This window comes from Sinocyclocheilus grahami, unplaced genomic scaffold (genome assembly GCF_001515645.1).
Source record: "Sinocyclocheilus grahami isolate Dianchi unplaced genomic scaffold, SAMN03320097.WGS_v1.1 scaffold576.1, whole genome shotgun sequence".
Taxonomy (NCBI): domain Eukaryota; kingdom Metazoa; phylum Chordata; class Actinopteri; order Cypriniformes; family Cyprinidae; genus Sinocyclocheilus; species Sinocyclocheilus grahami.
In genome coordinates this window covers 614,675-630,366 of record NW_015505755.1, presented here as the reverse complement: position 1 = coordinate 630,366, position 15,692 = coordinate 614,675, and the positions used below count along the sequence as shown (strand labels likewise).

Sequence of the window (15,692 nt, the reverse complement as noted above, 5' to 3'; positions counted from 1 at the left end):
TCCCAGAGAGGTCTGAGATCTGTCATTAATCAGAAAGATTTGTGTTCACCTGTTTTTGGCCTTACTTAAGCTCTGTCTCACTCTTTTGCCTTTGTTCAGTCTTGAGCCCTCTCTGCGTGGTTTTCCAGAAAAGTTCATTCACAGTTTAAATCTTTTGACCACTTACGCTATATTTTATGTTGTTGTTTACTGGGACTCTTTGTTACTTTTGAGGCTCGTTTTTTGTATGAAGGGAATATTTTAGTTTGAACCATCTTCAGTTCTTTTGAAAGATCTTTTAATGGAATATTTTGTTGTATTTACAAAAAGACAAATTTGTAAAGATTTTTTGGAGAGACACTTATTCAAGATTGTCTTGTCATCCATCCTTTTCTACACTTGGGTTCATCATCCACTTGTCAACCACAGTAGCTGAGAGGACTGTGGCTGCATTTACACTGGCACTAAAAATCAGATTTTTTTGACACAGATCGGAATTTGTTGCACACGTGTAAACACAAAAATCTGCATGAGATCTGATTTTTTCACATCCAATCTGAGCCACTTACAAATGTGTTTTGACATCAGATACATATGCAATATCTGGACATACGACCTACGTCTAAACACACATATCTGATTCCCCGCAGAACTCCCAATGCGAGAGCGACACGTTTGCCCATAAAGATTGTGTTTTAATGCCGGTGTGCTGTATGCACTAGAGGTCGACCGATCGACCGATTGATTTTGGCATATTAATTAATCCCATTGGCCGATTGTGCTGCAAATTAGGCCGATTTATAGGCAGGTGCACTGGCGGGCAACTTGTTCACACACAGCCTCAGCTAACGGCAGGGCAAAACATACCGTTTCGAAAGTGGGATTACGTTTTACCCTACTAGAATCGCGCGTTTTCTCTCTCAATTCATTCAAATTCATTACAATAAATATCATCTTGGTGCTACTTTACTTCACTAAATAATTCTACCTCTATCAAACTGTAGATAAAACATAGCCTAACAAATGAAAATTACTGCTATTTTCCGTTATTTATCCATTCAGTCAGATTTTGTGCAGCAAAACCTTCATGACAGCCACTCGACGTGAATTATATCAATTTTAATTGCACGGCCATTCAAACCCAAAAGTCTACCATTTGCATAGTAAAGCGATAACTGTAGACAATCCTTTTGGGTGGGAATTAATTTAAACACAGATACAGATATCAGTCTTGTCTAAAGTGAATATAAACAGGCGGGTCAAAAAATTTGGATATGGTCAAGAGATCGAATCTGTGCATTAAAGGGGTCATATGATGCGATTTCAAGTTTTCCTTTCTCTTTGGAGTGTTACAAGCTGATTGTGCATAGATAAGATCCCTGAAGTAGCAAAGACTAAAGTCTCAAAACCAAAGAGATATTCTTTATCAAAGTTAAGACTCTGCCACGCCCCCCTAAAACGGCTCGTTCTAACACGCCCCCACATATCTACCTCACTATGTGGAAATATTTGCATAATGCCACCCAAATGTGCACGCAAAGAAAGAAGGCGTGGTTTCAGTAACCGCAGTTAGTATTGAAGCAGCCATGTCAGGGAGACGCTGTGTGTTTCTAGGTGAAAGCAAAAGCACTTTATTTGGCCTTCCAGAAGTAGATGCATTTAGGAATCTTTAAGATTACTTACAACAGAACAGCAATGCATTTTATTGACGACCGTTTCGTGAACCTAGGAGAGGAGGCAATTCTGACTTTGCTATGACAATCTGGCGCTTCTGAATCAGCTACTGTTTTGTAAGTGTGTGTGTGTGTGTGTGTGTGTGTGTGTGCGCGCGCACGCGTTTGATAGATAGAGAGAGAGAGAGAGAGACAGGGTCACATCACAGTGGAGTCAGCTGTCTTAACCATGGCTTGTGTACTGCAAACACATACCAGCTTCATCACTGTGTCTGTCACGCACGGGACTCTGTTCCCCTTTCGGGCTCTGTCTTTACATTTATTTTGAAAGATGAAGCTTGAGAGTAGCGATTATGGTAGGGGCGTTACATTTCCAACGAGAGCTTGCGGTGTTCGGCCAATCACAATGCACTGGGTCAGCTGGACCAATCAGAGCAGACTGCGCTTGTCGGAAGGAGGGACTTTGTAGAAAACGAAGTTTGAGAGAGGCGGGGCATATAGGACCTACAATAATGTACAGTATTTGAAAAATAATGTGATTTTTGAACATTAAAGCATGTCAACATATTCTGTTACACCAAATACACAAAATATTGATCTTTAAAAAAGCATCATAGGACCCCTTTAAGACTTGCAGTGTAAATGCAGCAAGAGAGACTGACACTCGGTCTGGGAGACCAGAAGAAGAAACTTTCTTCCACCAAGAAGAAACTTGTCGCATTTGAAAGCAATTTTTACTGACTTTGTGTGCTTATTTTTACTTTTCTGCACTTTTTCTACACAAAGTAACATTCAGTTATAGTTCCTTGAAAATCTGATCTCAAGGGACATGTTACTACCAGGTGTAAAAATCAATCTGTCTCACTTGACTTGTGTGTTTACACATGGTTTTAACATCTGTCTTTGGTGATCCAATCACATGTACACAAAGCAAGCACACATACCGTTTTGCCACCCTTCCCGATGACTCGTCCAGCAGCGGTCAGAGGCACTTTTATATGTGCCTCCAACTTCACATCTTCCTTAGCTGTGAAAAAATTCTCCTCTTTCAACTTCCCATATATTCTCCCCTGTGCCTACAGACACACACACACACGCATACAGAAATGAGTAAAGGAGAAATGAGGGGTGAATACAGAGATCGATGGAAAAAAACACCCTGGGTCCTGCCTAATGGAATCCGTCCCCTGAAGATCAGATGACTGAATTATGGCTTTTACCTTGAATTGACCCTCTGGTGGTCCAGTGATGATGACCATCCTCTCAGGATCATCAGGATTGTCTGGTGCAGCAATCTGCAGTGACAAAAAACACCACTTTCTTTTTCCATTCTGTCTTGATTTAAATACAAAAGACAACTTAAATTGCTAAAAGTCTGAGTGATACCTTAATAGACAGAAAAAATGTAGTATTTTAATGAACCAACCTATATACATCAATATATACCAGTAAAACTCAATTTTAGATTAATGCCAGTTAGAAATAGCCCTTTAATATAACAATTGCAGGTCATCACTTTTTACAGTGTATACACCTCAAGTCTACATTATACTACAATACACTTTTGCTGGAAAACGAACACAATTGAATGAACTTTTTTCTAATCACAAGTTATAATTTAGACAAAACGACAACTGTCAATCAGCTTACCTTGGAGCAGAATTCAGCAGAATTCACAATAAATCATTTAGAATTCAAAAAGTTTGCAAGGAACAAAAACACATCTAAATCAACAAATGTAAGATTTTGAGTAAAATGCAGCACTGGTAAAACTAGCAGTTCCATCAGCTGGCCCAAAACTGTAAAAAACACCAAGGTTTTCTTATTTCTGAATAACAAGCCTTAGGATACAATCTGGTCCAAACCATTCTTTCATTCATGCTATGTTTCAAACTGGATAATGTTCCCAATGAGAGAGTGAACTGCAGTGGGAATCAGAAGTGGCTCACTTTTATTGAGGCTCCAGCATAGTGTGCCAGCTCTCTAATGTGCTGCCCTTTCTTCCCAATGAGAGCTCCTACTGCTGGAGTGGGAACGAAGAGGTACACCACTTCCTGTTCAGCAGTCTGAAACACACACAGACAGCCTTGACTCCTGCCAGTCAAGTATGTATATATATATATATATATATATATATATACAGTGGGTACTGGCAGGAGTCAAGGCTGTCTGTGTGTGTTTCAGACTGCTGAACAGGAAGTGGTGTATATAGTGCTTTTACGATACAGATTGCTTCAGAGCAGCTTTACAGTAAACACCATTAGCTTCACAAAATTGTTCAATCAGAAATATTTTCAGTTAAAATTACAGCATAACTTCTATTTCAACTACAAAGCAGCTATACAGCATTTCTTAGGTAAATTAAATTATAAATTCCTGTATTGTTCATTTTTATATTATAATACCTAATGCATGCACTAACCTTAACACGCTGAATCTTATTGTAAAGTGTTTCCCATCAAAGTTAATTTATAATTTGTAACGTTTTCATTTTAAAGTTAATTATTTACATATAATGAAATCTATAAATTAAAGGGGTCAAGGGGGCACTGCATTTTTTAAAATACTTAATAATGTTTGTTGAGGTGGATGTATAATCTATGTATGTATGTGTGTGTATATACTTTTACATCAAAAAACAAAACAGAAACAACTGTATTAATGGTCATTTTCTACCCTGAATTTAGCCTTTTGATTTGAACTGAACACTCAAAAACTGCATTTTTACTATAACATCCGCCAAGGTAAATTATTGAGAAAAGCACTGATTTTAAGGGGGTCTGAATACTTTCCGTACCCACTGTATATATATAAGCACACAATTAATTTTTTTGCAGTTTCAGATTTTTAAGTTATGTTTCTTGTAGTTTGTTTATAACGCTCTTGTGACTGATGGACAAATAAGAGTTGTTTAGAACACTCCTCCTTGATTACATACAGCAATGACACATGGTAAAGGGCCGATTTCAAATCTGGGCATTTCAGATGGGTAGAAAAGAATAATTCATATTTTAAAGTGGGCAGTAAGTTTTGAGTTTTAAAACTTGTATGCTTTTATTGTTAAACAACCTCTTATATGTCTAAATATCAAGAACATTTTGATTCTCCATTTCATGACCTCTTTAATAGCGGGGGGGCACTTTAAACTTTAATTATTAATATCATCTAATGATTCTGGAAATAAGCCATATGTCAACATGTATATGCATAATACATAAAATAAAACATAAAATACATCAAATGTATTATTAAAAAACATACAATATTTATATATTTTTTTCAATTTCATTTCATTTTTATTATAAATCCTTAATTTCAAATTCACATTATTGTTCAGCATCCGTTTAATACCACAAGTATACACATCATATAACTGAAAAGCTTCTTATAAGCTTGAGATTGTCATGACATACAGTGTGCAGAGTTATAGAACATCATTATGAGGGAAGTATACCTTATATGTCTAAATATCAAGAACATTTTGATTCTCCATTTCATGACCTCTTTAATAGCGGGGGGGCACTTTAAACTTTAATTATTAATATCATCTAATGATTCTGGAAATAAGCCATATGTCAACATGTATATGCATAATACATAAAATAAAACATAAAATACATCAAATGTATTATTAAAAAACATACAATATTTATATATTTTTTTCAATTTCATTTCATTTTTATTATAAATCCTTAATTTCAAATTCACATTATTGTTCAGCATCCGTTTAATACCACAAGTATACACATCATATAACTGAAAAGCTTCTTATAAGCTTGAGATTGTCATGACATACAGTGTGCAGAGTTATAGAACATCATTATGAGGGAAGTATACTGACATACACTTATAATAAAAGTACTCACTGTTTGCTGAAGAGATAATGCTCCAGAGGAGGGAACCCCATACATACTACCCAATAATGATGGGGGGCCCTGTGGTGAACATACGCATGGAGGATGTGATGAGACCAATGTAACCCAAAATTGCAAAGCAAACAGATGGCTATTTAAGAGAAATACACGCTAAGATGAAAGACAACTCACTGCCACACACACACACACACACACTGTTCTGTCAAGTCATTGACAGCTAAGTGTCATGATGTACACATGAACATCTTGATGCTCACCAGCAGGGGGCTGTAGTTGGCTGAGGCGGACAGAGATCCTCTCAGACCAGAGGCTGGAGGGAGAACAGACAAGCCAGAGGAGAAGATCCCCAATGCGCTCATGTTTAGACCTGGCATCACGTTAGTCTGCTGCTGAAACCAAATATGGAGAGAGATGTGAATCTGAGAGTATAAGTGAGACTTTAGGCAAAACGTGGAATAAATCAATCTCGTTCAATTTCACAGGTTTATGTGAGTCAGACAGTTACTGAATCAGCAAAATAAATGAATGCAATTCTACTGAGTTAATGCTAATTCACATCCACACTCTGCCTGATAATCACTGCCTGTCCAGGCAAAACAAGTTTGAAGATTACGAAGTTACGAAGATGAAAGAAACCGGATTAAAGCCACTGTCAAAACCAAACACTGCGTAAGAACAGTTAAAGGATATGTTTGGTGTTTATCAAATTGTTCTCTGCAATACTTGATTCTGATCAATTGTGAGTATATTTGTCTACTGAGTGGACAAATATATATTTATATTGACTACAAAAATGCAAATGTCATTGCTGTCCATGGCAACATGCTGGCACCACTTTCATATCTCAAGATGAATAGCTTAACTGGCCTTGGAGGACATCAGTAATTTTATCAAAAATAAACCTTTCGGTAGATGACTACAAGTTCAGGAATCTCCAGTGAAATCAAGAAAACATCTCAGAAAAAGACGCGCGCACACACACACACACACAAATAATAAATAAAATAAACAAACAAAAAAAATCTTTGTCAGCCTATCACTAAATGCTGCAGGTTTAGAGCATCATCAAAATCATTTGAAATGGTATGTCAAAGTATATTTGTGCATCTTGGGAGATCTTGGGAGATTCTTAAAACTGGATCCTGTTTTACCAAAGTCATATTATGTATCTTTAAAAATATTTCACAATACAGAAAAGAAAGGGGACCCATTGGGTGGTTGTTTGACTGCATTCAATCCCAGGAAATGTTTGGAGAAAAAGTATTTTCTACAACCAATGAAGTTTTATAATTACACATTTTTAAAATAAAACACCCAATCCTTCTAAGAATACAGGCTTAAAGTTCTGTAAACATGGGCTTTTACTTTTGACAGCAACTCAAAATATTTTCATAGAGGGCAAACTTCCACATAACTGCACAGAAGTCAGTTCAGTTCAGGTCAGGTCAGTTTCAAACAAATCAAAACATGCAATAGAGTCAAACGGTACAGTTTGGAGCACATGTTCATGTACATTCATAATTCTCTACAGTTTATCTTTAAACAGGGCCATCGATAGATAAACTAATTAATGGTGATGCAAATTATGAATTCACAAATTTTGGTCTTCTCTTTTTTGCCCTTAAAGGGGTCATATGATGCGATTTCAAGTTTTCCTTTCTCTTTGGAGTGTTACAAGCTGTTCGTGAATAGATAAGATCCCTAAAGTTGCAAAGACTGAAGTCTCAAACCCAAAGAGATATTCTTTATCAAAGTTAAGACTCGTCCACGCCCCCCTAAAACGCCTTGTTTAAACACACCCCCACATGTCTACGTCACTGTGTGGGAAGATTTGCATAACACTGCCCAAATGTTCACGCAAAGAAAGAAGGCATAACTTTGATTCTCGCTGTAGTATTGTTGCTGCCGCCATGTCGTGAAGACGCTGTGCGTTTCGTCATGAAAGCGAAACTACTTTGTTTGGCCTTCCAAAAGAGGACATGACTAGAAATCAGTGGTTAAGTTGCATTTACAACACTGTTCCAGAACAGTTCAACCCAAATATTCAGATGTGTGCAGCGCATTTTATGGAGGACTGTTTCCTGATCCTGGTAGAGTAGACTACAATGCCGGTGTTCCGTTGAATTCAGTTCCCCTGTTTCCCCTTCAGCGCACATGCTGACCACAGTCTATGATGCTGAGAAATAATGCTGACTCACAGCCTGTAAGTACGTTTTCATATTTAAAGGATTTGCCACTGATGATTCAAATGCGAGTTTTGAGCAGTGTAGAGTAGGGCTTGTTGTTTGTCATTTCTCCGATCACAAATGCAGACATGGTTTTATGTTTACGCGGCGCGATGCAACGCAATGCGTAAAAAGACAGTATAAGTCATTATAATCTGTAATTATGTCCCCACTGGATGCAACAAATGCCTCGTTTATAATGGGTTTTAATGTTTTTGTCTCGTTGCTCCGGCCGGACAGGGCATCACAGTCGGCGTAACTAAGGGGCGTAACATTTCCATCACACGCTTGAGGTATTCGGCCAATCACAACGCACTGGATAGCTGGCCAATCAGAGCACACCTCGCTTTTCAGACTGATGAGCTTTGTAAAAATTGACGCGTTTCAGAAAGGCGGGGCATAGATGAGAAACAATAATGTACAGTATGTGGAAAATTATGTGTTTTTTTAACCTTAAACTGCATAAACACATTTCATTACACCAAATACACAAAGTAATGTTCTTTTTAGCAGCATCATATGACCCCTTTAAGTGATATGTCAACTTTCAGCTTTGATAATAATAAATTCTTCTGTTAAAAGTCCCATCTGGATTTGATTAGCAATTAATGGTTAAATGTTTCCTTTATTAATTACGATAAACCAGAATGTTGTTGTAGGATTAATGTTTAGGAAGAGAAAAAAAATATTGGCCTTATGTCACATTTATTATACAACACTTTTCACAATCCCTGTTGTTTCAAAGAGACTTGACATAAAACTGTTACTTCATAACTCAACAAACAAACTACCATCCAGCCACCAATAAACCTCAAAATCTATGATTTACTCACATTCAGTGAAGCCACATCATTCTCATGGGCTTCTCGAAGTTTCTTCGTGATCTCCACTTCTGCATTACAGCACTCCTCCACCCCTCCCCTCACGGTGATGGTACGTTCCTGGTTATATATAGTCAGGTCTTGTAATCTACGAAAAAATGAAGGAAATAAGCATTGCCACTTGAGGTGAACAACATTCAATACATAAACAATTGAACCTCAATCCCATTACTGGGTCCCATCCTATGAGACATTGTTTAACCACAATCTTGATGATCAAGATGATCTGTATAGAGCAAACTTACGAAGAAATAGTGATCTTGGTCCCAGTATCTTGCTCTATCTTCTTCAGGTTCCTGCCCTCCTTCCCTATGAGCCTCCCAACAAGGCTATTGTTGGTCAAGATCTTTAGAGGAACCTCCTCAACACTGATTCAGAGACAGAGCACACAATATTATTTTCCTTTTTTATGTCTTTTTAAATAAAACTGAAAACAACATGAGGATATTTGCTTATTTACATGGTTTTAAATAAAAAAAGTCAATCCTAAAGCAAATGTAAAACTTTAATGTGCCCTACAGTCAGAAAAGATACTGACATCTTGGTGTCATTGGCCTCTTTTTCCATTATTTCCAGGATCATCCTGCAGGCTTGTGAACAGCCCTCTTTAGATGAGTGGATAGTGATGGCCTTCTCAGTTGCTCCTGCATTCTCCTTACGATGGATATCTACCCTGAGACAGAGAGCGAAGGATGACCTTCATCACATTTTTGAACCTCACTGTCACATGCTAATAAAGATGGATAGAGCAAAATGGAGATATAAGAATAGTTTATGATCTCAGAAATAAGAACACCTGAGGAATGTTAGTGATTAGAAGTGCTCAATATATTGTTAGCCAATATATTATTTAATTTCATTAACTAAAACTGTAAAAAAAAAAGAAAATTTTCATTCTTTAAAAAAACCCTAACAATAAATATATACCTGAATATATACCTGAAATAAAATATAAAAAACTGATGCAATATATTTATAACTTAATGTACTAAAATAACAAAGATTGAAATTCAAATTAATAAAAACAATATATTTTATATAAACATATTTTGAAAAAAAGAGACAAAAACAACAAAATTACTAAAACTTTTAAATAAAATAAGTATCTCAGTTATATTAAAATAACACTATATTATTTGCCAATTACTGGAAAAGAATTACTTATTACTTATATATAAGATTACCTTTCCTTGAAACTATAACCCAAGAGAATAAGTTCTTAGGTTGTCAAAGAAGTCAATAACAAGTCGGTGAAACAAGTTTAACTTTAATCACAAATTTAAAATACAAAAAAAAAAATATTCAGGAAATCCTTTCAATTCAACATCCATAAACCCCTGTTCTGCCTTTTCTTGTGTTACATTAAATGCCTTAAACACAAGTTTTTGCTCCTAAAGGCCGACGGATGACGGTTAGAAAATTGTTTCTTTTTCTCCTGCCTGAACAGGTCCTGACAGGCCAAAATATTAAAAGCAGCAGAAGTGGCCAATAAAGAAACAGAACAGATATTGAAACATCAGAATAACCATAAGAAAATAATATAGAAATATACAAATACAGAAAATGTCACAAAGATACAGTGTTTACCATGTTATATTAGGCCTGTCATTCAAGCAGCATTTAAGATTTCAATTTCAAGTTTAAAGTAGTCAAACAAGAAAAACATGTCAAGACCCCTATATTCCATCCCTTTGTGCTACATATAGTTGTTTTTGAACACATGAACAAGAATAAACACTGCCTAAAATTGGTGTAAAGGGGTTTTCATGTACAAATATTTGCTGTAGTTTGCAAAAAAAAAAATGCTTTATTATACTAGTTATATAATAAATAATAATGCTAATTATGATTATCATATATTGCCTTGCCTAAAATTGGTGTAAAGGGGTTTTCATGTACAAATATTTGCTGTAGTTTGCAAAAAAAAAACATGCTTTATTATACTAGTTATATAATAAATAATAATGCTAATTATGATTATCATATATTGCCAGAATGCATTATAAAGTAGCAGTTGACAAAGGAATTTTTTAATGTCTGATATCTTTGAAAGCATGATGGCCAATATATGTGATATTACACTATTTAATTTCAATAAAAAAATATATATGTTGAACATAAATAAATAAATAAAGTTTTGATTCTGTAATCCTATTGTAGTAATTTTCAAAAACACAAACTATAAAGATCACTAAACACAAATAAAATAAAATAATAAAATAAAAAACACTAACCAACAGTGCACTCAGTAATCTGTTAAGTTTGTGTGCAATAGCAATCATATTTTCTCAGACAGAGCACCACACACAGTGTACAGTACATGCACTTTTATACAGGATATGCACACTACAAGATCTAACAGCTAAATTTGCCAAAAGTTATGAAGTTTGGGTATTAAATGTTTAGATATTCTTTAGACATTAGACTTAAGTCTTATAGTGCTTGCTTTTTAATTATTAAACATAACTTAAACAAAGATAGTCTGAGCTCAGGTGCTGGGATTAGCATAAAAGTCCCACTTCCTACTCCAACTGGCCAAAAAGAAAAACTTATGATATAACCCTGATGATATATCGGTCAACCACTATTATGAGGCGCAAATTCTAAGCTTTTAAAAGTATCAAGTGAGTGATTTTTAGTTAGCTAGCTACACATTGAAAAAATGGTAACATCTATATGAACTGGTTTTATTCAAATCAAAAATAGGATTTAACATCACTGAATCAACCTATATACATTAATTTATACAAGCAAAACTATTTTTAATAGGTTAAATGGGGTAGAAATACGAATTGCGGTTAAGTTATTGTTTATAGGTGTTCATAAATGTCCTATCGATATATTCGTATTAGTGATATTAAACTATGATAGCTATTGCATCTTTGTAAACAGAGCAATTAATTGGTGCTCGGGCCCTAATTAAATTGAAATCATTACTAATTAAACAAATACTGGTTAAAATGTTTAAAATATCAAGACTTCTTACTTGGACTGTGTCTGCTTTGTGATGTTCTTTATGGTGAGTCCCTCTTTCCCAATGATGGCTCCCACAAACTGAGTGGGCACTAGGATTCGTAGAGGCAGCTCTTGCTGACGATGCCTGGGCCCCTGGGGGCCTCCCATGGCCCCTGGCTGACCAAACTCCTGCTCTCGACTTCCTGTCCCCATTTTAGATGCCCATCGCGGGACCTGGGGTCTTACACCCCCGTCCCTTCCTGCCTCCTCGTCCAGTATGTACAACACACCGAAGGAGTGATTCTCAAAACTGTGATCTGTCAACTTCTCAACAGCCCTGGAGAAGAATGAGAGAGAAAAAGATCAGTCAATCGTTAGATCAATCACTGCAATGAGAAAAAACAACTGGTTACATTGGCTCCAAGACTTCTGTTACTGCCATGAATGGATTACTAAACTGGATGGATTCCAACCTTCAAAATCACTATATGTTTATTTCTCACATTTCACATAACCTGTTGCCGTGATAGCCACCTCACTATTAGGGTTGGGCAACATGTAGAATTTAAGAATTGACGTTCATTCTTGAGGAATTTTAATTGAATTGGCCACATCCTGCAGGCTGCCTTGGAATTTGAATGTGAAATGACAAGAAGAGGTATTGCAATTCAAATAATGTGAACAGTCACTGAGCAGAAGAATTTCAGTAGTGCAACACAAATTTTTCAACAAAACATAATTATGACATTCCAACTCATAAATACAAACTTCCCAGCAGGATGTGAATGCACCAATATTCACAAGTTAGGAAGTTGCAATTATGATGTCAAATGCGGATGATGTCACTTTGGTTGGAGAAAGTTTGAGCACGATTTTGGTTTATTTAAATTATAGCTGAAATCAAATTCAGGAAATTAGCTAAAACTGAATCAACATCTCAGTTCAACTCTGAATGGTGCACAACCCTGCTCACTACAAATGCTGGTACAACATATTAAGATACATAAAACAAGGCACTGCATGTTCCACCTGAATCACCTTTTACAACTGCAACCTAAACTGTGACTGCTTGATTGATCCATTGTGACTAGTACTGCCATATAAATACAAACAGATCCGTTAACCTATTATCTGTATTATCCAATGGAAAGAGAAAATCCCCACGTTCATTGATGTGGAACCACTTCAGAAATCGAAATTATTTACCGGAAACATTTGATGACAGAGGACGGGAGATCTGTGGTTTAAAGAGTTGTTTGAAAGTGTGTGCGTTTGTGTGTTAGTCATATGAGAGACGTTTAGGGTTAAACACCAGCTGGCAAGACTTGGCGACTGGTCCAACACACACACATTCACAAAGGACTTTTATCAGCTGCTGGGAACACAGTTACTACTGTTTGAGGCCAAGTGTTCAGTCAGGCATGAGTCCCGGAGCAAATATTCTCAGCATCTCTCAGCTGATGTCCATTCATTCACAAATGTAATGCTATAAATGCAACATCAACTATGTGAAGTGTTGTCCAACTCCACAATGCTGGATGGGGTGGGACTGGTTCTTCAAAACGTCATTTTTTATCCACAAACAACCACTTCATATACAGTACCTTAAAACCAAGACCACCAGCAGCTTGGCATGTCACCTGCTTCATAGATAGGCAAATAGCATTATTGTGACCAGACTACCTGAGTTAATGAAAGTAGATTGAACTGACTAGTGGTCACCCAATGTCACCAAGGTAATGCCGATTATCTGCATTAGATTTTGCTTGGTCAATAAGCATTGGATGTGGGACTTTCATATTGACAGCACCAGGACTTTTATTTCAACAGCATAAACACAGAGGAAGCATTGCAGCATATGTTATTTACTATCTATAAAACAAACATCCAAAATCACATATATCGGCTTTATATCGGTTATGCTGCTCTTGCAGCATTGGACATCAAAAACTTCATATCGGCATAGATAGTAGAATTTACTCTGTCTTTAATCTGGGCATTCAAAAGTAAAGCTTGCATCTTTCCAACTGTAATTGTGTTTATGTATGATGATTATATTGACTGGTTACTGAAAACAACATTGAGTGGAGTTCTCTCGCTGCAGTTACTTAACTAAGAAGCACAGAATGAGTAAATAACCGTTTACACAGGAAGCGTTCCTGGATTGCAACATAATAGAACAGAATGCATGCATTTCAACATGTTTTTTAACTTTATGCCATCTGAATGCTTAATGCAATGCACCAATAGACCGTCATCATCCTACAGAATGCAATGCCAACAACCAACATGTGAGCAGGGGTATATGATACACTACCAGCTGCATGTCTGCAGTACTATTTTATTTTTGAAAGAAATTGATACTTTTATTCAGCATGGATGCATTAAATTGATCCAAAGTGAAACAAATGACTTTTATAATGTTACAAAAATTTCTGTTTCAAATAGTCAAAAACAGTCCTCCAAAAAATGTTTCCACAAAAATATGAAGCAATAGAACTGTTTTTAACACTCATAACAATAAGAAATGTTTCTTGAGCAGCAAATCATCATATTTGAACGATTTCTGAAGGATCATGTGACACTGACGACTGGCGTAATGATGCTGAAAAATTCAGCTTTGCATCACAGGAATAAATTACATAGAAAACTGTTCTTTTAAACTGTAATCATATTTCACAATATTACTATTTTTACTGTATTTTTGGTCAATTAAATGCAGCTTTGGTGAGCATAAGAGACTTTAAAAATCTCACCAACCCCAAGCATCTGAACAAGTAATGTATTTGTTTCATTTGTAGGTTACTTGATTAACATTTTTACAGTCCCTCCCTTAAGCCATAATGAATGATTTAATTGTTCCTTTAAGGCTGTGAAAACAAATATTGTACAGGGTTACAGGGTTAGAATTACATCAATAATGAAATGACAATAATAATATTAAAACATTTACAAATGTTTAAAATCCACTTTCACACCACTGTCTTTTGAAAATTATCCAACAGGAATTTTGTATATAATTAAATAATATTTACTTCTAAACCTTTAATCTGGTTTTGACTGTTAAATGTTTGAGGTATTAAAGATGAAGTCATTTACCTCACTGTGTCCACAGGTTTGCGGAGACGGATACAAACATTAATCGTGCTAACTGAACATTTTAGCGCTGCTAGAGATCACCTTTGCACAACACCCTGCTTTTCCGGTTCTGCAGACATGCTGAGACTCCTGTCAAGTTCCACTATTTTAAACACACACCAGCGGCACACCTCCTTACAGAGAAAGGGAGACGATATGCTCATAGAATGCAACAATGCGACTATCCTGACAGGGTGCAAAAGACACCAATGTGCCATGACAGTTGCTCCACCAGCCACGTCGTTTTTGGTGTCACAGATCAATGTTAGTCATGTAATAGAGGTTTCAGGACCAGACAGGTGTCAGGATGGGTCTCCACCCATGTGTTTAGAGAAGCCAGGAAAACTTGATCTATTGCAATGAGTCACAGACTAAACCTAGCCAGTTGTCAAAGCACATCAGTGCCATGACCAGAGAAATACAGGCAACTATACTGAAACTGTAATGAGCCTAAACATTCACGTAGAGCGTGCACATGACACATCACATATGATGTGAGATCTTCAAAATGAACTCAAAGGCATCAAGACAAAGGCTACAAGAAACATTAGCTTTAGTTTTGGTGATCTGAGCCTCAGGCTCTAAATGCACAGCAGAATGATGGACAAACAGCCCCAAAGTCTTGTATCTCCAACAAATCTGGAATGACTGGCACAAAATAACCAACACAAAGTCTAGAACCTGCTGAACTCAGTTACTCCTGCAGGTAGATGTGGGATATGTTTGAGGCCCCAGGGACCCTGAAGTGGCAGCGGCTCCCACCCGCCTATAGAGACACTTCTAAGCTGATTTAACCCGATTTCCCACTTCGTCTCTTAATCACTTAAGCGCATAAGTGTCCTGAAAGTGTGCGAAGAGTCAGAGCCAAGAAACAGAGCAAGTGCATTTTCCACTGGGACAAAATATGTTGTATTATGAGAGAATGACAAAATGTTTGGAGAATGACAAAAAAAATGTAAGTCTCAA

The 15,692-nt window shown here is 36.5% G+C and overlaps 1 protein-coding gene across 7 annotated transcripts in view; it reads right to left on the bottom strand.

The window, feature by feature from the left end:
• The window catches only part of igf2bp2b (insulin-like growth factor 2 mRNA binding protein 2b), a 38,175-nt gene that overhangs the window by 4,283 nt on the left and 18,200 nt on the right, over window positions 1-15,692 (bottom strand). For 5 of the 7 annotated variants that reach the window (XM_016239886.1, XM_016239888.1, XM_016239887.1 and 2 more), the window contains 9 exons: window positions 11,620-11,925; window positions 9,172-9,306; window positions 8,879-9,001; window positions 8,586-8,721; window positions 5,785-5,916; window positions 5,519-5,587; window positions 3,602-3,718; window positions 2,873-2,947; window positions 2,597-2,728 (listed from right to left, as the gene is read on the bottom strand). In XM_016239886.1, the coding sequence (XP_016095372.1) occupies window positions 2,597-2,728; window positions 2,873-2,947; window positions 3,602-3,718; window positions 5,519-5,587; window positions 5,785-5,916; window positions 8,586-8,721; window positions 8,879-9,001; window positions 9,172-9,306; window positions 11,620-11,801 (1,101 nt within the window). In that variant the 5' untranslated portion in view covers window positions 11,802-11,925. Of the gene's footprint in view, window positions 1-2,596; window positions 2,729-2,872; window positions 2,948-3,601; window positions 3,719-5,518; window positions 5,588-5,784; window positions 5,917-8,585; window positions 8,722-8,878; window positions 9,002-9,171; window positions 9,307-11,619; window positions 11,926-14,687; window positions 14,765-15,692 lie in introns of those variants that run through there. The other 2 variants (XM_016239890.1, XM_016239892.1) reach the window with 2 other exon arrangements.